This window comes from Elephantulus edwardii, unplaced genomic scaffold, assembly GCF_000299155.1.
Source record: "Elephantulus edwardii isolate Elephantulus edwardi_28Jun2011 unplaced genomic scaffold, EleEdw1.0 scaffold00041, whole genome shotgun sequence".
NCBI lineage: Eukaryota > Metazoa > Chordata > Mammalia > Macroscelidea > Macroscelididae > Elephantulus > Elephantulus edwardii.
The window spans coordinates 8,260,488-8,283,516 of record NW_006399791.1 but is presented as its reverse complement, the minus strand read 5'-3'; the positions used below and the strand labels follow the sequence as shown (position 1 = coordinate 8,283,516).

Genomic DNA, 23,029 nt, shown 5'->3' with positions numbered 1-23,029 from the left:
ATTGGCACAGGACAGAGCGGAGTTTAGGGCTGTTGTACTTAGGGTCGCTATGAGTCGCAAGGGACTCGACGGCACATAACAACAACAACAACATGGTATTAATGATATTGTTCTATAATGTCTATATCCTGTTGAACCGCCTTTTTAAAATAATTCACACAAATATGGATGCTTTTCAGTTGATTGACCAGGTAGCTGTCTTCTATATTTCTTAGCATAGACTAGTAAGCACATTAATGCAGCATCTGTTTGTTGAAATATTTCAATTGGTATTTCATCAATTCCTGGAACCTTATTTTTTTGCCAGTGCCTTTAGTGCAGCTTGGACTTCTTCCTCTATTACCATTGGTTCTTGATCATATGCTAGACTTCCTATAATGGTTCCATGTGAACAAATTCTTTTTGGTACAGTGACTATTGTTGTTGTTGTTAATTGCCATCAAATTGAACATGACTCATAGCGACTCTATGAACAAAAGACCTGAAGCCTTTCTATAACTTTCGTCTTTTTTCATAGAGTTTCCAGAGACATGTTGTTTAGGAAATGGATGCCACTCCTGCTTCCAAACCTGTCTTAAACTGGAGCTCCACCAAACACTGTCCACCATGGGTAACTGTTACGGCATCTAATACCCCAGTGGCACAAGGTTCAGCATCACAGCAACCTGAGGTTGCCTCAGTACAGCAAATTGACAGAATAGTGCTGTACTGCTTAGAAGAATGTTCCTCCAAAATATAATAACAACTGACTTCTAAATACAAAAGCTCTCCATGAGGTCTTGTTGACTCTAAACAAAAGATTTAAATAAAAAACCAATATAATATGCTGTTGTTGATTGTTGTTATGTGCTGTTGAGTCACCTGCAACCCATAGCAACCCTATGTACAGTAGCTCTGAACCCTTCCTTGTCTTGTGCCAGTCTAACTAGTTTCAACACACCAACTCCCATTGTCCCAGTCACTATATCAATCCATCTCATCTGGGGTCTTCCTCTCCTGTGCTGTCCCTCCACCCTTCTGAGCATGATGTCCTTCTCCAAGGACTGATCTCTCCTGGCCATATGTCCAAAGTATGTGAGACAGAGCTTCAAAAACCTAGCCTTCAAGGAGAGACTTGGTTTCACCCTCTCCAAGACAGACCTATCTGTTTTCTTGGCAGTCCATGTATGTTCAAGACTCTTCTCCAGCACCACAGCTTGTAGGCGTGGATTCTTCTTCTCTCACCCTTGGTCATTGTCTAGCTCTCTGAAGCATAACAAGTAATTGTGAAGACCATGGCCTAGCCACACCTTAGTCTCTCAACTGACATAGTTGCTTTTCAGCACTCTGGAAAGAGGTCCCTGACAGCAGATTTTCCCAATACAATTCATCTTTTGATTTCCTGATTGCAGGTGTTAAGAGTGTTGATTGTGGAGTCAAGCAAGCTGTAATTGCTAACAACGTCAATCTCTTCTCCATCTATCATGGTGCTGCCAATTGGCCCAGTGGTGAGAATCTTTGTCTTCATGTTTAGTTTCTATCCACATTGAGGACTACAGTGCTTCAGGTCTTCTTCAGTTTCAGCAAGCAAGTTTGTGTCACCTGCATATCGTAAGTTGTTGATGAGTCTTCCTCCAATCTTGATGCTATATTCCTTCACATAAAACCCTGCTTCTCGAATGATTTGTTCTGAAAATAGATTGAAAAGGTGTGGAGACAGGATGCATCCCTGATGCACTCCTTTCCTGATTTGGAACCACACAGTATTTCCCTGCTTTGTTCTGAGGTCTACTTCCTGGTCATAGTATAGCTTTGACATAAGCACAATCAAGTGTTTTGGGATTCCCATTTCCCCCAAGGTTAGCCACAATTGTTGTGATCCACCCAGTCAAATGCCTTTGAATGGTCAATGAAACACAGATAGACATTCTTCTGGTATTCTGCTTTCTGCCAAGATCCATCTGACATTGGCAATAATGTCTCTAGAGCCACAGCCTCTTCTAAATCCAGCTTGTCATTTCTGGTAGTTCTCTGTCAATGTACTGTTCCAGTCATTTCTGAATAAGCTTCAGCAGGATTTTGCTAGTGTGTGACATTAGTGATATTATTTGATAATTTCCACACTCTGTCAGGTCACTTTTTTTTTAGAATGGGAATAAATATGGATCTCTTCTTGGTCAGTTGGCCAAGTAGTTGTCCTCTAGATTTCTTGGCACACTTAGCGAGCATATCCAGGGCAGCATCTGTTTGTTGAAATAAGTCAATTTGCATTCCAGCAATTTCTGGGGCTTTTTCCCCCCAAGTCCTTCAAAGCAGCGTGGACTTCCTCCTTTATCATTATTGCCTCTTAATCATATGTTGTTTCTTGAAATTCTTCTGTGTCAGCCAATTCTTTTTGGTACAATAACTCTGTATACTTCTTCCACCTTCTTTTAATGCTTCCTGAATCATTCAATATTCTGCCTTAAGTATTGCAACTCAAGGCTTGAATCTGCTCTTTAGTTCCTTCACTTTAAGAAATACTGAGTGAATTCGGTCCTTTTGATTTTCTAACTCCAGTTCCTTGCACACTATTATTCCTTCCATTTTCTTTTGGTATTTTTGGCAACATCCAAAATTTTGCCTACAGAATCCTTCACTGTTGCACCTTGAGGCTTGAATTTCTCCCCCCCACCCCTTCAGTCCTTTCAGCTTGAGAAATGCTGAGCATGGTTTTCTTTTTTGGTTTCCAACTCCAGCTCTTTGTATGTTTTATTCATATCGTGCTTGTCTTCTTGAGCTGCCCTTCTAAATCTTGTTATCTCTCTTATTTTATCTTTTCTCCCTTTCACTTTAGTTTTCTGCATTCAAGAGCAAATTTTAGTCTCTTCTGATAACAATTTTGATCTTTTCTGTCTCTTCTGCCTTTTTAATGACCTTTTTCTTTCTTCTATGATGTCTTTGATGTCATCCAACAACTCTGGTCATTAGTGTTCAATGTAGCAAATCTATTCTTGAGATAGCCTCTAAATTCAGGTGGGATAAGTTCAAGGTTATATTTTGGCTCTCATGGACTTGAGGTTGTAATTTCGTTTCATGGACTTGATTGGATGCATCAACTTTCATCAGCTTCAGTTTTAACTTGCATACGAACAATTGATTGCATATGAACAATTTGGCTTTGTTTTGCCTGACTGATGATATTGAGCTTCTCCACTGTCTCTTTCCACAGATATAGTTGATTTGATTTTTGTATAGTCTGTTAAGTGAAGTCCATATGTATAGTTTCTGTGCATTTAAAAAAAGTATTTGCAGTGGTTTTATTAGCATGTGTTCTATCATGTGTTCTTTAGCCTCATTCTATCACCAAGGTCATATTTTCCAACAATCTTCCTTCTTTGTTGACAGCTTTTGCATTGTAATCACCAGGTATTATTAGTGCAAACTTAACTGTATGCTCGATCAATTTCAGACTGCATTCTAGAGGTCCCTAATTTCTTCATCGTTGACCTTAGTGCTTGATGTGGAAATTCGAATAATGGTTGTATTGATAGGTGTTCCTTGCATAAGGGTGGAAATTATCCTACTTATGACAGCATTCTAATTCAGAATAGATCTTGACATGTTCTTTTTGATATTGAATATGATGCCATTCCTCTTTATTATTTCTTGGACAGTAGACTATATGCTTGTCTAATGCAAAACGGCTAATATCAGTCCATTTCATTTTGTTAATGCCTAGGATATCAATTTTTATGTATTCCATTTCATTTCTGACAATGTCCAACTTTCCCAGATTTTCATACTTTCTATGTGAGCTGTGGGCTGGAAGCCTCTTGTTTAGAGTCAATCAGGACCCAGTGGGCGGGCCTAGTTTTAATTATGTTTGAGACAAACATTCTGCTAAGTGGTACCGCATTGTTCTGTCAATTTACTCTACTGAGGTAACTTGGAGTTGCTGTGATGGTGAACGCTGTGCCACTGATGTGTCAATTACCATAGTGGTTACCCATGGTGGACAGATTTTGGTGGAGCTCCCAGATTGAGACAGTCTTGGAAGCAGGTGTGGTGTCCGCTTTCTAAACCGCATGGGTCTCAAAACTCTATGAATGTAGAGAAATGATGATGGTTACAGAACAGGGTTCAGGTGGTTTGTTCATAGGGTCACTATGAGTCATGCTTGACTTGACGGCTCTTAACAACAACAACATGAATGTTACATGTTTCAAGTATGAATGGATATTTTCAGCTGTTCACCTCATTTTGATTTGTGCCACATCAGCAAATTAAAGTCCTTCATTGGTTGAAAGCTTTACTCCATCCACATCACTCAGGTAGACTCTGTTTTGAGGAAGCAGTTCTTACCTTGCCATAGTTTGAGCTCCTTCCAACCTGAGGGCTCATCTTGTGGCATGACGTCAGGCAATGTTCTGCTCCTATTTGTAGGGTTCTCAAAGTCCTATTGATGGCCAGACCTGAAGCTCTTCTCAAAACTGTCCACTAAGGGTGATCTTACTGATATTTGATGAAGCTTACCCAGCTTCTTCTAGCCTCACATGAAAGAGGAGAGATATCACATGAAAGATATCTTGGATCCTGGAAGATTTTACAGGCTGCCTCCCTTCTCTCCTTTCCCCATTAGACTACATGGTAATCACATGTGATAATGGTGGTCTGTTCTCATGGCAACTTCATGCGTCACGGTCAAGCTCATTCAACATGTTCACCTTTATCCACCAACACAATCTTCTATATCATGGTGGTATTCACCCTTAATGGCAGCCCTCACTCATTGTGGCACTCTCACCCATCATGCCACCCTCATCCATGCTGGTAAATCTCACCAACCACGGCAGCCCCCACCCAACCAGGCTTTACCATGTGGCAGCACAGCCCCATGATGGCGGACGGCCCTCTCTCAGGTTAGCAGTCCTTATCCATAAGGGCAGCCTTACTCATCATGGTGGCCCTTGCCCTCACCCATCATCGAGGCCCTTAGTCCTCACCAATCATGGCAAACAGGTCCGAGTAGTACACAGAACTCTGCTTCTCCTTGCTATGCTGTAGGTTGGGTCGGTAGAGGATCCACGTCACTGTAAGCCCAAAGTAAGCCCCAAACGTGTGGATGGTCATGGAGCCACCTGCATCCTTTACCTGAAGTACAAAATCCTGTCAGGTTCTTACTCTTGCTTTCCCTCTATCCCCTTTTCATACACCAATGGACAGAAATGCAGGTGCCTCTGACTCCTTATTTTGTAGGATGGAGCCCAAGATTCCCATAGACCAGTCAGATGGGGAGGGGGATAAGGTCTTGATATCTTAACCCAGGCTGTAAGTTCTTAACTCACACTACTCTAAGTTGTCTACTAGGCCTCTACTTAGGCTACTTTGTCACATCCTTACCAGATGGAAAAACCCATGTGTGGAGAGGGATCAGATCAGAATCCCATGGCTGCAAGATGTGAAGCAGAGCTATCACCCAGGGCAGCTAGACCTCTCCATGAAGTCTGTTGCTCACTGGCTTCCACCTTTTCTTAGCTCTTGGTTAGGTCTCTTCTCTCTCTGGGATCCCCTCACTGTACTTTTTAAAAACACCTACACACCCATGTTTATCGTGGCTTTGTTCATAATAGCAAGGAGTTGGAAACAACCTAAGTGCCCATCAACAAACGAATGGATAGAGAAGCTGTGGTATATTCACACAATGGAATACTACACTGCATTGAAAAATAAGGAACTCATGCAATATTATTCAAAATGGGTGACCCTGGAGGACATTATGCTGAATGAAGTATCTCAGTCACAAAAGGACAAATACTGTACAGTGCCACTCTTGTAAAACAGGACTGACCTCGGTGTTGGGGGGAGACTGAGAAAGATGGGATAAATAATGTATACTGCATTGAAACAGATGAGGGAGAAAACTGTTTACAAGGGATATGTGATAGGTATTATTGTCATGACAGGGGTCCAGAGCGAAGGCTGTATAGTGGAGTGGACCTGGGGGGAAGGATTGTAAAACAATGAAAGAATTTTTCTTTTACTTTTCCAAGAGGGTAGTGTACTGGGGAGGGGGTGGGGGGAAGGATTGAGAGGGGAGAAAAGTGCAACAATGAATGAATGGAAATCCAAAGTCTCTGTAAATTTTCATTGAAATTAATAATAAATTTTAAAAAACCCACAACAAAAACCACCCTGGCCCAACACCACTCCATCCAGAGTTTGGTTACCTCTCTTCCTCTGTACCCATCATCTTTTTTGCCCCCCAGCCTCCTAGCCAATGGCATCCCACCCTCTTCTCCCTTGTCCTGGTTGTCACAGCAGGCTCATCCTCTCCTCACCTGCCCCTTCCTGTTACTCCTGACTTTCCCTATCCTGCACCTCTCACTTGGCTTCAAGTCTCAAACTCCTCACCCACAAAATGTGAAAGATCACAGTGACATGGCAGGGCTGTTGTGAGTATGAAACGAGACAATGGGTGTCAATCTTTATGGAAGCAATGCCTGGTGAGTGCCTGATGTTAGCACACACCCTTTCCCTTGCCTCCTCTTTTCTCCACTTGGAACCAATCTCAGAAGGAATTCCAATCAGAATTTTGGACTTGACTTTTGATGGAGAAGTCCAGACAGGAAGATCAAAGTGTTGCCCAAGGTCACAGAACATTTGTTGACCGAGGTGGGTTTATCTACTCGCTATGTGACTTTGAGTGAGCCACTTAACTCCTCTGAGGTTTAGCTTTCTCATCTGTAAAATGGGGATAATGACAGTCCTAGCCATGAGGATGAAATAAGTTGTTATGTTCCATTGAGTCAACTACGACTCATAGCGACCCTATACATAACAGCTCTGAACTCTGCTCTATTCTGTCCCACGTGCCCTAATTACCCCAGTTACTGTGTCAATACATCTCATCTGGGTCTTCCTCTCCTGGGCCATTTCTACACCCTTCCAAGCATGATATCCTCCTTCCCATTAAATGAGTTAAATCATGCAAAAGTATTCAGAGCAAGTCCCCTCAAATGAAAAGTACTCCTTAGTGGTAGTACATTCATAAAGCTTTTAACCAAAAGGTTGGTGTTTTAAATCTACCAGCTGCTCTTTGGAATCCGCTTCTTTAAAGCTTTACGGCTTTGGAAACCTTACGGCAGGTCTACTCTTTCGTATAGGTTGGCTATGAGTTGCAATCACTCCCCAACAGTTGTGGAAGTGTTAAATTCGGGAGAATGATCTGATTTACACATACCCTGGCCTAAGGGACAGGTACACAACAACAACAACAACAACTAGGTGGCATGTGAGGAAATGATGAAGGCAGGGAGATAAGGCCGCAGGAAGAGCTGATAATGACTTTGAATAGTATGAGGTCTGAAAAAAAATTACTAAATGAAGATTGATCCTCAATCCCTAGGGAGAGGTTTTCCAGGCAAAGTCCACTGTCTAGAAGAGGGGATCTAGGAAGGGACCCCTGAGGGTTCTGAGGTACAGCTAGAGGTCTAGGGTACTTCCATCTTAGGTCACCAACTAGACCAACTCCAGGGACCACAGTCTAAGTTGATGGAATCCGTAGGGTGTATAATGCACACTCTGTGCAGTCGTCTGTGGCTGTTCCATCCTCCCCTGAGAGCCTTCCTTACAGATTTGTCCCTTTAAGATACTAGATCCTTGTCTTGGCTGAACAGCTTGGGAATGTGGAATGTACAGGGCACAGGTGGTGAAAGTGTGTACAGGAACAGCTCACTCACTCCTCATATCTGATGTACAAGGAGGAAGAAGAAGAGAGAAAACCAATATACAAGGAACCCCTGCTCTGCTCGGGCTCTGGGGAGAGTTTGCCACGTGGACTATCCTTGCTGCTTGGCAGATGTCATTAAACACACTGTACAGATGAAGAAACTGAGGCTCAGGAAGTTAAGTGACTTTTCAAGGTCTGAACTGCACCCAGGCAGACATGTCTCTCTAGTCTTTTCTTTATCTAATCCCTTACCGTCTCCCCAGGTGTTCCTATGACCCCCAATCTGAGCCATGCTCACCAACAGCAGGTTGAGGAGAATGAACTCATTCACGGTGAAGAGGGTCACTTGGAAGAGAGTCATGATGAGGAGCTGGACAGGGCTGACTTTGCCCAGAACTGCCCCGAAGGCCACACACACAGAGCCCACACAGAAGTCGGCATTGATGAGGCTGTGGGGAAATGGGTACAGCAGTGAGTGGAGGACTGAGGCTCCAGCAAGAAGCAGCCCTCACGCCTGGGTTTGAATGTAGGTTTTGATCTCAATCTTTCTGAGCCTCAGTTTCATGACCTGTGATAATGGGTATGTTATCTACATTGTAGGACTATTTTAAATGAAAACCCCTCAAGCTCACTGCTAAGTCAGCCCTAACTACAGCGACCCCCTATCGGTTTTCTGAGACTGTAAATCACAGTGGGAGGCGACTGTGCGTCTTTGTCCACAGCTGGTAGCTTGGTCTTGCCTGAGACGAGAGCAGCCTTTGAATAAGCAGTGCAGCCCTCTATGGACGAGCCCACTAGAGCACCCCTCAGAGCTATTCTAAGAATAAAAGAAGTAATACGTGTGACATGCCTGGTCCATAGTCAGCTTTCCTTTCCCCATTTCTATCTCAGGGCCCCTCTTCGTGGGAAGCTTGTCCTCTTACCCACACGATCCTGCTCCAGTTGGTGAACATGTCCCAGATTTGGCACCTGCTGTGCTCTCCATCTTTAATTAGACCTTCCAGAACCTCCACTTGCTGCTTCCTCTTTCAGGAAACCCTCCTTGAGTCCTCCAACCAGGTTATTTGTCTCGGATCCTTTTCTCTGACTGTTTATCACCCTGCTGGTTACTAGGGCTTTCCCTGGCCTTAAGCTATTGTTGTGGCCTTCCCTTCAGCTTTACCAAGAGGTAACATCTATGTCTAAGGGGTGGGATTAGGGGAGGAACCAGGATTTAACCAGTACCCCACCAAGGCTCCTTTCTCAGTCCACCTGGCCGAGTAGTTTTGATGGGCCAGAGCGGAGGGTCTGAGACTAGCCATTGGAGAAAAATTTGGCCTTGAATTTCTGCAGCTTCTGCTGTAGGGCTTGGGAGACCTTCCTCACAGCTGGACACAAACCATTGTAACTTTTTCCTGGAGCATCACTCATTAGGAAGTTGTACGTTCCTTTGTGCAAGTGTATGAAGCAGGCAGGGTGTACCCTGATTGGATGGCGTGAATTAGTCATCCGAGCCCCGCCCACACATGCCCCGCCCACCAGAACCCAGTCTGTGGTCTGCGCCCATCCTCATTTCTTGTCCCCCTGTCCCCGCCCTCACCTCTCCACGCTGAGGAGGATGTAGCCATCTTGGAAGTGGTGGAACCAGCCCTGCATGAGCAATGCCCACTGGATGCCAAAGGCTGCAAGCAGGAAGTTGAAGCCCACGGCACTGAAGCTGTAGCGCTGCAGAAAGGTCATGAGGAAGCCAAAACCCACGAAGATCATCACATGCACGTCCTGGAAGCCTGCAAGGGTGGGAGAGGATGCAGCCAGGGTAGCCCTAGGATAGTCCTGGGTCTGGGCTGGTGAGGCCCCCCGGGTAGCGCCTCTGTCTTTCCTGCCACAAGCTTTCAAGCCCTCCTAAGCTCTGCCCCTAAGCTTTCTTTCCCTTCTTTCAAATTGAGAAGGTAACTCCTCTTTTCCATTCTCCATTGTTAATGATTCAGGACCAAGAATCATTACCAGCATCTGAGGTGGAGCCAGGCTGGGGTGGCTAAGGTGGACCCCCACTTTAGATCACTGGACTGTAGTGCCCAGAGATGCCGGGGGGCCTGCACCTTAAGAGTTGGCACTACATCCACTTCCCTAGTAGCTCTGCTCCTCCAGGGTGGAAGTGGGAAGTTGGGTATCACAAATTGGGGCCAAAGCAGGTTACATTTAGTGTCCAGTGTCTAGACCTCTACGGGCCATGATGTCTTGCCCTTATCTTCACCCCTTGCACTTTTCCACCTTCACACCAGCCCTTGAGACCCATCTGAACAAGAAGTCCCGCAGCCAATCACAACGGTTGGTCACCTTGGAGGACATCCCTGCCTCCAGCAAGGATCCTTTTCATTATCACTGAGAGTTGGATTTGTACTCTAACTACAGTGTTCAGGACCAAACTTCCTGGGAAAGTGAATTAATTTGGTCTCAGAGCCACGTTTAATGCTTTCTTCCCAGATGCTGCACCGTTAAATGCAGATATGCTTCTAAAGCACCTAGCATGGAATATATCCCCAAATTCAAACCAAACCAAACCAAACCAGGGAGCTTTGGTGACCTAATGGTAAGATGCTGTGCTGCAATCCCAAAGACACGTGGTCCAAATCCATCAGCTACTCCGCAGGAGAAGGATGGGCAATCTCCTATGCAATTTACTGCTTTTGAAAACCAGCTGGAGGGTCAGCTATGGGTTAGTTCCAACTCAGTGGCACACAATGATGACAACAACCCAAAACAGTTGCCATGGAGTTGATTCTGACTCGTGGTAACTCTATCAGAGTAGAGCTGTGTGCCATCTGGTTTTCAATGGCTGAACTTTTTGGTAGTTCTTCACCCAGTCTTCATTCTGGGACTCCTCTGAGTGGACCCAGATCTCCAATCTTTCAGTTTGCAGCCAGCCACATTAGTAGTTTATTCCACCCAGAGACTCCTGTCCCATAATAAGTACTTAAAATGAGCTGAAGTTGGAATTGATAATTACTTGGGCATGTTGTTGTGTGCCATTGAGTCAGAATCAACCTACAACAGGTTTTCAGACGCTGTAAATTCTGTGAGAAGATACTGCCCATTGATTGCCAATCTTTCTCCTGAAGAACAGCTGGTGGGTTAGAACTGCCTGCCTTTGGGTTGGCAGCACAACTCCTTACCACTAAGCCACGAGAGCTTCCTTATTTGGGCATCATCATGACTAAACTCTGGTGGCCTACCTGAAGTGCTTGCTGCAGGTCAAGGACTGCAGCCTTCCATATGGATTGAAGCGCAACATCAAGAAAACAAAGATTCTCACCACTGGGCCGATTGGCAGAATCATGATAGACAGTGAAGAGATAGAGATTGTTAACAGCTTTAGTTTGCATGGCTCCATAATCAACACTCTTGGTACCAGCAGCCAGAAAATTTAAAAAAACCCCAAAACCTAATTGCATTGGGAAAGTTGGAGGTCAAGGACCTCTCCAGAGTACTGAAGAGCAACGACGCCAGTCTGGAGAATAAGGTGCACCTGATCCAGGTCATAGTCTTTGCAATTGCTTGCTATGTGTCAGAGAGCTGGACAATGACTAGGGTTGATAGAAGGAGCATTGATACTTTTGAGCTGTGGTGCTGGAGAGAGTATTGAATATACCATGGACTGCCAGGAGGACAAACAGGTTCATCCTAGGGAAGGTGAAACCAGGCTGCTCCTTGGAGGCAAGGTTTCTGAAGCTTTGTCTGACATATTTTGGGCATGTTGCAAGAAGGGACCAGTCCTTGGAGAGGGACATCATGCTCAGAAGGGTGGAGGGATGGAGAAAAAGAGGAATACCATCGATGAGATGGGTTGATTCAGTGACTGGGGTAATGAGGGTAGGAGTGTCAGAGACAGTAAAGTTGGCACAGGACAGAGCAGGTTCAGGGCTGTTGTACAAAGGGTCACTATGAGTCACAAGCGACTCGGTGACATATAACAACAACAACTCTGGTGGCAAAAAGCTGCACTGCAATCCTGAAGGCACACAGTTTCAGTCCACCAGCCGCTCCATAGGAGAAGGTTGGGCAATCTCCTCTTGTGTGTTTTACTGCCTCTGAAAACCCCCTGGAGGGTCAATTTCAACTTAATGACATGCACCAACATTTCTAAGTTAGAATTCAACTGTTCTACCAATTCTAGGGAATTATATGATGTGTATAAAGGACACACCCTCTCTATGGTTTCTGGCTAAGAACGTATCCTCTCTAACTATAAGGAAATATCAGATAAACACTAAAGGAGACATTTTTCTGTTTAAAAAGGTGTGAGAAATATACTCCTTAAAAAGAACCACAGAAGACAAAAGCTGGGTAAATGTTCCTGAAGAACAAAGTCAAAAGAGATAAGCCAAGTAAATGCAACACTTCACTCTAGAGTGGGGAGGAGGAAATGATTTACAGGTCATTAATGGGTCAAGTGACAAAATGGGATACGGGCAGCAGATTAACTGATCAGTATAGTTTACGAAGTTGGTGAATGTGGTTTTGAAAAGAATGCTGCTATTCAGAGTGTATATGTGTGTGTGTGTGTGTGTGTGTGTGTGTGTGTGTGTGTGTGTGTGTGTGTGTTGTGTGTGTTGTGTGTGCGCGCGCGCACGCGCACGCGCAAAAAATCTGAACAATGTCTGAGCTATGTTTAAAGTGTTCCATACACTGTTTTTTATGCATTTCCAACATTTTGTAAATTTGGAGTAATTATCAAATAAGAAAGTTCTATTTTTTTTAAATGTTACTCACAAGAAATGAAGTCCTTATTCATGATAGAACACAGATGCACCTTGAAAAGATGCTGAGTGAAATAAGACAGTCACAGAAGGACAAGTACGTTCTAATATCACTTATATTAAATAACTAGCGTAGGGGAGTCTACAGAGAACAGTTTCTTGGTTGCTGGAGACGGAGAAAGAGGGAGTCGTTGCTTAGGGGATACCAAGCTTAGCTAAGGGTGATGGGGAAATGTGCAAACAGGTAATGGTAGTGGAGGAACAGAATTACTGTGCATCTGAAAAATGTCAAGCGGAGATGACAAACAGAGGTAGATATAGATATCTAGATATAGATAGATATATGGTACAATTAAAAAAAATAAAGAGGGCAAGTGGAGGGCCAGGGCCCTTCCAGGCCTCCCCTGGCCCTGCCTGCCTGCCTCGGCATTGCCGCTTCCACACCTGTGCTCCAGCCAGCTCTGCCTCATTCTGAGGCCTTTGCTGAGAACATTCCTTCCACCTGGGAAAACTAACAACTTCTCTTCCAGACCACTGCAAAATGTCACCTCCTTAGAGGTACCTTCCCTGACTACCCAGTTCAAAATGGGTTTTTCTTTCTTAAGAGTCTCCTCTCTTTATAGTTCTTAGATGAGGTCGTGGCACTAGGGACATTATTGCCAATGTCAGATGGATCTTGGCAGAAAGCAGAGAGTACCAGAAGAATATCTATCTGTGTTTCATTGACTGTGCAAAGGCATTTGACTGTGTGGATCACAATAAATTGTGGCTAACCTTGAGGAAAATGGGAATCTCAGAACACTTGATTGTGCTTGTGAGAAACCTATACTTGGACCAAGAAGCAATTCTGAGAACCGAGCAAGGAAACAAGGAAACACTGCATGGTTCAAAATCAGGAGAAGAGTGTATCAGGGATGCATCCTATCCCTGCACCTTTTCAATCTGTATGCAGAACTGATCATTCAGGAAGCAGGGTTTTATGAGGAGTGTGGCATCAAGATTGGAGGAAGACTCATTCACAACCTACTATAGGCAGATGACACAACCTTGCTTGCTGAAAATGAAGAAAACCTGAGGCACTTGCTGTAAAAGGTCAAGGCTTGTAGTCTTCAATATGGATTGAAGCTCAACATCAAGAAGACAAAGATTCTTATCACTGGATCAATTGACAGCACCATATTAGATAGAGAAGAGATTGAGGTTGTTAGCAATTACAGTTTGTTCAGATCCATAATCAACACTCTTAACATCAGCAGTCAGGAAATCAAAAGACGAATTGCATTGGGAAAATCTGCTCTCATGGACCTCTCCAGAATGCTGAAGAGCAATGATGTCAGTCTACATAAAAGGTGTGTCTAATTCAAGCCATGGTCTTCACAATTACTTGTTATGCTTCAGAGAGTTGGACAATGACTAAGGATGACAGAAGAAGAATAGACGCCTTCAGGTTGTGGTGCAGAAGGGTCTTGACATACCATGGACTTCCAAGAAAATAAATAGGTTGGTCTTGGAAAGGGAGAAACCAAATCTTTCCTTGGAGGCTAGAATTCTGAAGCTCTGTCTCACTTGCTTTGGGCACGTGGCCAGGAGAGATTAGTCCTTGGAGAAGGAAATCATGCTTGGAAGGGTGGATGGACAGTGCAGGAGAGGAAGACCCTGGATGAGATGCATTGATACAGTAACTGGGGCAATGGAGGTTGGAGTGTCAAAATTAGTGACACTGACTCAGGGCAGGGAGGGCTCACAGGCGACTCAGTGGCACATAACAATAACATACCATGACAGGTTTGGAAGCAGGAGTGACATCCACTTCCTAAACAACATGCCTCCGGAAACTCTATGAACTTTGATAAATGTCGATAATTATAGAGCGCCTTCAGGCCTTTTGTTCATGGGGTTGCTATGAGCTGTGCTCAACTCGAAGGAAATCAACAACAACATGTGCAGTTATCTGCTTGTTTGCCTAGTCTCCTCCAAGATGACTGGGCCATCTCAGTGACAATATTGGTGGCAGTGCCTCACTGCCCAGGAATGCCAGCTGGGCAGTGGCCAAGGGCACCTAGTATAGATTTCACACCTGAGGGGAGGTTGCACCTCCTCTTCAGCCCAGCACCTTCTATCTGCAGTGGACAGGCACTGGCACCCACTGTGACCCAGCTAATAGTGGCCGAGGCTTCCAGTACCACCACCCTGAGCTTGCCTGCCCCCTCTGCTTTCTCAGAGGCCCAGACCACAGTTACAGGCTGCCAACTTGCTGAGGAAGCTTAGGGGTGCTGGCACATTCAGGGAAGGGGTGGAGGGCATTCAAGACGATACTGGATGCTCCTAACCTTCCAAGATTTGCTTTGGCCCAGAGGAGACCGGTGCCGAGTTTCTGTCCAGCAGGACAAACAGCCTTGGCCCGAGGTTTCTCAGTGCACGCAGCCGATTGTGAGCGTTATCGCATTTCATGGTTCATCACGTTTTCAGCAGTTGTGGGGGAAGTGGGGCTGATGTCTGTGAAGTGCCTTAAATGGTCTGATGACATTCTTAGGGAGAAGTAACGGGTGACAGACTGGAGGAGAGGTGTGGAAGGGGAGGAGACATATGCCGACTGGAGGTGAAGACGCAGGAGCGGGGAGCTGGCAGGTTGGCAGGACTATTGAGGAACACCACCATTCGGTGGGAAACAAACTCCGACTCATGACAGCTCCACGCGCATCAGAGCGAAACTGCCCCACAAGGCTTTTTATGGCTGCGATCTTGCACAACTACATTGCCAGGCCTTTCTTCCGAGGGGCCTCTGCGTGGACGACCCTCAATCCTTTCAGTTATGAGCTGAGCGTGTTAACCATTTGCAGTGCCCAGAGACTCTGCTGCAGGGAGTGGATATAGGTTGCATGGTCCTTACCGTGGCAAGTCTGAGAGGCATAAGGGGATGAGGAGGGAATGCACCTGCGTCAGAGAAATGGAGCCCGCATGTGGGCTTGGTGTGGGGGTCTGAGGGTGAGCAGGTCTGCAAGAGCTAAGAGTTAGAGCTAAGAGTTGTGATAGGGACTGATGACAGGAAGTGACAGACTGAGAACTGGTAAGTCTGGAAGCCAGCAGACAAGACAGCGAATGGTGTCTGAGAGGTACCTTCAGGAGAAGCATATAAGTGGGGGCCCTTTAAGGAGAGGGGTGTCAGCTGTCTTGCAGCACCATGGAGGTAGGCTGGCAGCAACCTAACTGGGTACACCTGGACCGTGGGAGCCACTGACTGCAGGGGATGGCAGTTTGGGGTTGCCTTAGGCCACTCTGTGGTCTCATCTTCTCCTTCCTTGGGGGCTCCAAGCTCTCTCTGACTTGTTCCGGGGGTGTCTCTTTCTCTCTCCTCCTTCAAGCACAGACACCATCACCTCTCCCTGTGGCTGCCCTTCCAGTTTGTTTTCTTGCTCTTTCTCTTTTTCTCCCCAAGTCAAACCAAGCCAATTGTTACTGAGTCACTTCTGATTCCCAGTGACTCCTGAATGCAGAGAGAACTGCCCTCCACAACTGCCTTCCAAGGAAACCTATGGAAGCAGGTTGTCAGATCTTTCCTCTGAGGAGCATCTGGTTGAGTTTGAACCACCAAAGTTTGAATCAGCAGTTGAGCAGTTACCTGTTTGTGCCACCAATGGGCTCTCTTAATCTCCTTGTTGTTGTGTACTGTTGGGTTGGAACAGACCCTTAGCTGACCTTTCAGCGGATTTTCAGAGGCAGTTAATCACAAGGAAGGATATTGCCCATCCTTCCCCTGCGGAACAACTGGTGGCCTCAAACCACATGCCTTTGGGACTGCAGCGCAGCTTCTTGTCACTAGGCCACCAGAGCTCCCCTTTTATCTCCCTAGTTGGTCCTAATTTAAGTCCAAAACATACTAACTTATAAACATACGTTTTGCAAAGGTTGGTGCCATCTAAAATTATTTTAGTAACAATGCTTTGCAGGCCGGAACTGAGTGACTTTCAGTAAGAAGAGCAACTTCTCTGATCTTCAGTTTCTTTACCAGTAAAATGAGGGTGAGGAACCGTGTGCAGGGACCTTGCTGGCCTCGTGGTAAGAAGGTGCTCTGCACACTCAAAGGCTCGCGGTTTTCCTCCACCAGCTGCTCCTGTGAAGGAGGATGGGCAGGCTCCTCTCATGCCATTTGCTGCCTCTGAAACCCTGCTGAAGCGTCAGCTTTTTCAAGAGGTTGGTTGGGTATTTTCTGGGGGTTGGTAGATGTTGGGAAGGTTCTCCCCTTCCTAGCCTTTTACTTGGGGTGACTCAAGAGGTTCTGCTTAGGAATCGGTGCTGGAGACTTGGAGGCCCCTGGTAGAGCTGGGGGCCCAGCGCATTGATGTCGAGGTGAGTGGTTAAGCTAACTGCCAGCAGGGGGCGCCAGCGCATCACGCTCCACTGTCAGTTCCCAGCCCGCTTATCAGATCCTTTTTCCCCTCTTAGAATAGGGCTTTCCTGAAACTACGTGAATCTTCTAAATTGACATTTGCCAAGCTGATTAGCCACTGCAGCACCTCCTTCTCTGCTGCATCATTTTGCCCCACAGAAAATGGGAGTGCCTTGCAGGGGTCTGGGAACTGCTATTTCCTTCTGTCATGGGCCAACCCACCACCAGTTGCCAAATCCACGCTCCCATGTGTCAAGAGTAGACGTGATTTTCAATGGCTGATATTTCAGCAGTGGATTTCCAGGCCTTTCTTCTGAGGTACCTCTGTGGGTGGCACAAACTTCTAACCTTTTTGCTTGCAGTTGAGTTTGTTGGCTGTTCTCAATAGCCTAGCCCAGTCTGTTTTGATTCCTTTGAGACTCCAGCCCACCTCTCCTACACCTCAGGTTCCGCTGAACTACAGCGTCCCTTCAAACTCTCCTGGGAGCTGCCAGCAGGTGGTGATACCACAGCGACCCCAAGAAAAGGAGATAAGGTACCAGGACTTGGTTCATGCCCTGTGCCACTAGCTAGCAAAGTGTGGAGTTTATCTCTCTAACCTCAATTTCCTGCACCACAAAATGGAAGTAATATCCTACCTGACCAAGTACATAGAGGACACTTTGCAACAGGGGACAAATCACGGGCTGCTAACAAAAAAGGTCAGCAGTTTGAACCCACCGGCTGCCCTGTGAGCAAAAGATGAGGTAATCTGCTCCTATAAAGACTGAAGCTTTGGAAACCCAATCGAGGCTCACGGTGATTGGGAACCCACTCGAAGGAATCTGACTTCAGTACAGTTCAAATAAATACTCAGTGGGATGTTCTCCAACCACATGTCTAACAAACACCTTCAGTCACTAACTGACCAGTGAATCTGGATACCGACATTCATGAAGCCCTCACTGAAAGGTGTGACGTAAAGGTCTTCCCACTGACGTGTCATTCTGAGTCTTCCCAGAGAGCCCATCCATTAAACAACATTCCCACTCTCAGATGAGCATACTGAGACCCAGAGAAACTACGTGGTTGGTCCACAACACTTAGTGATGGATGCAAACTGGAACCCACACCTCTTCCCATCGAGGTGATTTGGACGCATGGCAACCTCACGTGTTACACAGCAGAACAGCTCCATGGGGTTTTCTTGCCTGCGGGCTTTAGAGAAGCGAGCTCCCATGGCTTAATGGCAAGGAATTGCATGGTCAACCCAAAGGCACATAGTTCAAATCCGCCAGCTGCTCCACGGGAAAGGCAAAGGCAATCTCCTCTTGTGCAATTTATTGCCTCTGAAAACCTGCTCAAGGGTCAGCTGTGAGTCAGTTCTGACTCGAGGATTAACAACAACAACATTTACAGAGGCAAGTTGCCTGGTTTTCTTTTACAATGATGCTGGATGGGTTTGAACCACTAACTTTGTACTGATAGCTAAGGACAAAGCATTTCTAGTTTGCAGGAGGATCCCAGTGATGGATCCAATGCAGCTCAGCTCATTGCTATGGAATCAGAACCAAGGGAGGCCAGCTGGGTATCTCACAGGCAGAGACCGCCTGTCCTTCTCCCTCGGGGCCAACGGTGAGTTGGAACCTCCCGAGAGTGATTGCCTTTGAGATAGAAGCACAGCCCCCTACAGATTCCGCACGTGCTCCCTGTACTGATGGCGCCAGATCTATTTCAATCTCAAGTCAGCCACCAGCTGACACTGCCGTCTGCTTGTTGAAAGCTGCCTCTGGACTCAATGGGCCTGGATCCAAGATGCTGGTCCCTGGGGGCACAGCCCTGACTTTGAAGCTGGGACATCCTCTGTCTCAAGTTATTTCCTAGAAAGGGCTCAACCCTTGATTCTCCTTAGAAGCTTCTAGAGCCTAGACCCTGCTGGCTCCTTCTCCAGCCAACTGCCTTCCAGTCCCTTCTGGTGTGAGTGCTGGCTGGCTCTGTGCCTTCTGCCTGCCTGGGGCCCATGCCTGGGGAGTTGTGCTTTGACCCTCCCTGGCCTCGGCCTGAGTTCTGGCCCCAACCAGCTGGCCTCCTCTGGAAACTAGAGATGCCCAATGGGTTCCACTAATCCTCTGGGCAGGAATGAGGCCTGTACAGGTGCTGCTGGCCCAGAGCCAGGGAGGTACCACAAGGACCTGCCCCACACCCCAGGACTTAGCTGAAGGCCCATGAGTAGTGGCTTGGGGACTCATATCCTCCAGTCCCCTTCCCTGTCACAGCAGCTCATAGTAACTCATTTGACCTAGAGTGGAGCAGGGGGACAAGGAAGAGGGCCCCCAGAGGGGAGAGTGAGAGAGCTGCACCCCTCATCGATGAGTTCTGTCATTCCTGTGACAGGGATGCAAGGCCCTTCACTGTCCCCATACACGAAGACTCATGGCCACCCGTGGGAGGACCTGTCCCTCACACTTTTCTGGTGCCTCTGAGGAGAGTGATAAGAGCCAGGCAGGAGGGGTGGAGCAGGCAAAGGATGGTGCCAAGCTCGCCTGCCTCACCATTTGTCTGCAGTCAGGGCCACAAGGTAAAGATGGATGGTGTGAAGGGCGGGCTGGGTCCTAAGTCCAAGGCTGGAGCTGCCAGCATCGTTTTTAGACCGAGTGGAGACTCCATGGCACAGGACATGCCTCTCTTCTGTCACCGCTCTTCTCCTGGTATGTTCCTATTTATGCACCCCGGGATGGCATTAGCCTTTGGGGAACCACTTATATATCTAGCTCCTGCTGTGTCTACAGCACCTTGAACTCCATCTTTTTTTTCACACGAGTTACCATCCTGAATGTGCACTCGTTCACATGAACCTAACTGTTCTTTCCAGATGTGGAGAAGCCCCTGTGACTGAGAGTGTGTGAGCAATGGCTGGAGCACCGGTTAGCATAGGTGGCTGTTAAAAAGAAACCTTGGCGTCCCTTCCAAAACAGAGCTCCAAACTCTGCGAACATTAACAGGAGAACTGCCCTGCGAAGCTAGAAAGTGGAGAGGAAAATTGGAAAACACAAGGGCTTGGAAAGAAGAGGGAGCCGGGAGCTGGAAGCTGGACTGGCCATGGTGACCTCAGGCCAAATCTCTCAGCTCTTCTGTCCTAGGCTGTCTGAGCTTCATGATGCTCCCTTAGTAAGCCCTCCACTGCTGCACCAAGGCTCTCCACAAATGATCTTTTTAAAAGAATTATTTTATATTGGTTTGCTTAGAAAGTTCATATGCCTTGTGTTTATCACTATTCTTCATTCACATTCATTATATTTAATAAAATTAATTACCCTAGAACTATGCCCACCATTACCCTGCCTTTCCAGATCCCTGCCGATCTTTCCCATTTCCTTTTACCATCTCCGTAAACTCCACAAATTATCCCATCTTTCTCCAAGTTACCTTGACTCAACTCTGAGCCAGGACCTGCGTAACCTCCATTCAACAGATAAGGAAGCTGAGGTTCAAGGAGGTTAACACATTTGCCTCAAGCTACTCACCTGGTTTTCAGGCTAATTCTAGGGTCCACATTCTTAACCACAGTACCACCAACCCCAGAGCACTCAGGAGACTCCTCCCCCCCAAAACTGGGGGTGCTCATTTTCCTTCTCCAAACCACAAGCGGATAGGTGCTGCCGGTGTCAGATAACACACAACCCAGCTAAGTGCTGGCTTCCGTGTGCTGACTTACTAAGCTGATGTGAACAATTACATATTTTTTCACCACATCAGAGTTTCCGCTTCCAGGTATGGTTGGCACCTGCCTCTCTCCCAAGCACACGTACCTTCCTACAAATTTACAACTCCTGGCGGGCATGGGGTACCCAGTAAACCAGTGAAGCACAGGCTGATATGTGTTTTCTCAGTTTCTTGTTTTGGGAAGTATCTTTGCTGACAACAGAATAGCAGGGAAGCACAGGGAAGCCCATGCTTACCTTAACTTACTGGGCAATCCGCCCTGGGGTGCTATGGCCCCCAGATCCACCTCTGGTGTCATACCCTATCCCCCAAGGAGAACTGGGGATCAACAGCCATCTGTGTAACCCTGGACATTGTTCCTGCCCTTTATTTGCAGAGCAGGGGCCATCACTGGACAAGACTGCCCAGCTGGCTGGTGATGGAGGTGGAACTTGGATCTCTTGAGGACACCTGTCAGGTGAGGGCAGGGCTCCCTGACAGGAATGAGGGGACCCTAGAAGGCAGGGAAGCACTTGAATAAGCCCAGCAGGTGAGCTTCCCGTCCTTTTCCACCGGGAACCAGCTGTGGTTGTGCGCATTCCAGTTCCCAAGCACGGTTTCCTGAGGCTGGGAGCTGCCTTGGTGGCGGCCTGAGTGGGCCGGCGGCAGGGACCTGGGGGGCGGCGTTAGCTCCCTGCCTACAGATCCCGAGTACCAGGTTGGGGAGGTGCGGCCAGGCAGGACCTCTGGACAGGTGTGGAGACGCAGGTGGGGTGGTAAGAGGTGCCCAGGTGGGCCCGCCCGGGAGCGGAGAACTCACTCGGGTACCGATAGTAGAAGTCATTCTCGGAGTCACTGGCGATGTTCCTGTGTTTCTTCTCCTCGGGCCAATGCGGGTCCGCCTCGATGTCGTAGCGCACGAACACGCCGAAGAGGATGACCATGGCCACCTCCAGGAGCACGCAGGCCAGCGGCAGGCGCCACCGGAGGTTGGTGTTCCAGGCCATGCTGCCGGGCGCCTGGCCGGGCGGGCAGCGGGCTGCTCAATGCGAGGGCGCACAGCGGCTTATGAACCTCGGGCTGGAGGCGGAGCAGTCGAGCCTCGAGTCTCCTCCATGATCCCGCCCAGCCCCCCGGGGGAAGGTGGCCAGGATCGCCTCCATCTGGCGCCCAGGGAGCCCCGGGCTGAGCTTCCTGCATGGAGCTGGGGGTCAGCTGTGTGAGGAGAAGGGAGGTGGGCGCGGTGGGCAGGGCGCCCACCTCCGGGAGGCCCGGCCAGCACTTGGAGCGCTTACCTTTTCCTGGTTTTTCCGGTGCGCGAGGAAGGAAAAGGTCCCTTTTCCTGCCCTAATGGGTAAGGAGTCGTGCTGCTCTAACACCAAAGTATGCAGATCGAATCCACCAGCTGCTTACGGCAGAGAGATGGACAGCTTCCTTCCTTGGATTGACAGCCTCTGAAAACCGGCTGGAGGGTGAGCTATGAACAGTTTCTGAATCTACAGCGAAGAGTTGAGTTCTGAGACAGAAAAGAAGAAAATTATCTTTTAAAAAAAATTGAGTGTAATAGTAGGCATAGATTAGTGGTAGTGAATTGCATGGGATACACTATATATGAATGCTTGTATGAAACACAATGTAAATGAAGGATTGTAAGGAATACAGCCTTCAATATAGATTGCATCTCAATGTCAAGAAAACAAAAATTCTTCCACTGGACTGATAGGCAACATCATGATGGATGGAGAGGAGATTGAAACTGTCAACTTCATCTTACTTAGATCCACAACTAACAGCCTTAGTACCAGCAGTCAGGAATTCAGGAGATGCATTGCACTGGGAAAGTCAGCAGTTAGGGAACTCTCCAAATTATTGAGGAGTAATGATGTCATTTTGAGGACTAAGGTGCACCTGATTCAGGCCATGGTCTTTCTGATCACTTGCTATGCATTTGAAAGCTGGACAATGAATAAAGATGACAGAAAAAGAATCTGTCGTGTTGTAGAAGAGCACTGAACATCCCACAGACTGCCAAAAGAACAAACAGATACATCTTGGAGAGGGTGCAGCTGGAGTGCTCTTTGAAGGCAAAGATGATGAGGCTTCATCTCACATACTTCAGGCATGTTGCTCGGAAGGGCTATTCCTTGGAGTAGGACATGATGCTGGGAAGGGAGGAGGGTCGGAGAAGGAGAGGAAGACCCTCAACCAGGTGGACTGACACAGTGAGTGCTGCAACGGGCTCTTGTGTGTCAGAAAGTGTGAGGATGGGGCAGGATAGAAGAGGGTTCAGATCTGTTGTTCATGAGTCATACTTGGCTTGAAAGTACCTAACAGCAACAACAACATGGAACATAATGTATAATGAATGAAACAATGTAAATTATTATATAAGAACAAATTTTAAAATCTATATTAAAAAAAGGTCAGTCTCTTCTTTTTTCTGATTACAAACTTAATGAAGGAGACACAGAAGGGAAAAAGACAAAGAAACTGTCACAGACCAAAAGTGACTAAAGAGATGTGACACCTAAATAA

General features: G+C 47.0%; 1 protein-coding gene across 1 annotated transcript in view; it reads right to left on the bottom strand.

Annotated features, from left to right (window-relative positions):
* Positions 1-21,501, bottom strand: part of RHCG (Rh family, C glycoprotein) — a 31,387-nt gene extending 9,886 nt beyond the window's left edge. The window contains exons 1-4 of the mRNA XM_006885226.1: positions 21,315-21,501; positions 9,270-9,456; positions 7,989-8,139; positions 4,965-5,112 (exon numbers count right to left, since the gene is read on the bottom strand). Of these exons, the coding sequence (XP_006885288.1) occupies positions 4,965-5,112; positions 7,989-8,139; positions 9,270-9,456; positions 21,315-21,501 (673 nt within the window). The remainder of the gene's footprint in view (positions 1-4,964; positions 5,113-7,988; positions 8,140-9,269; positions 9,457-21,314) is intronic.
* Positions 21,502-23,029: the final 1,528 nt, after the last annotated feature.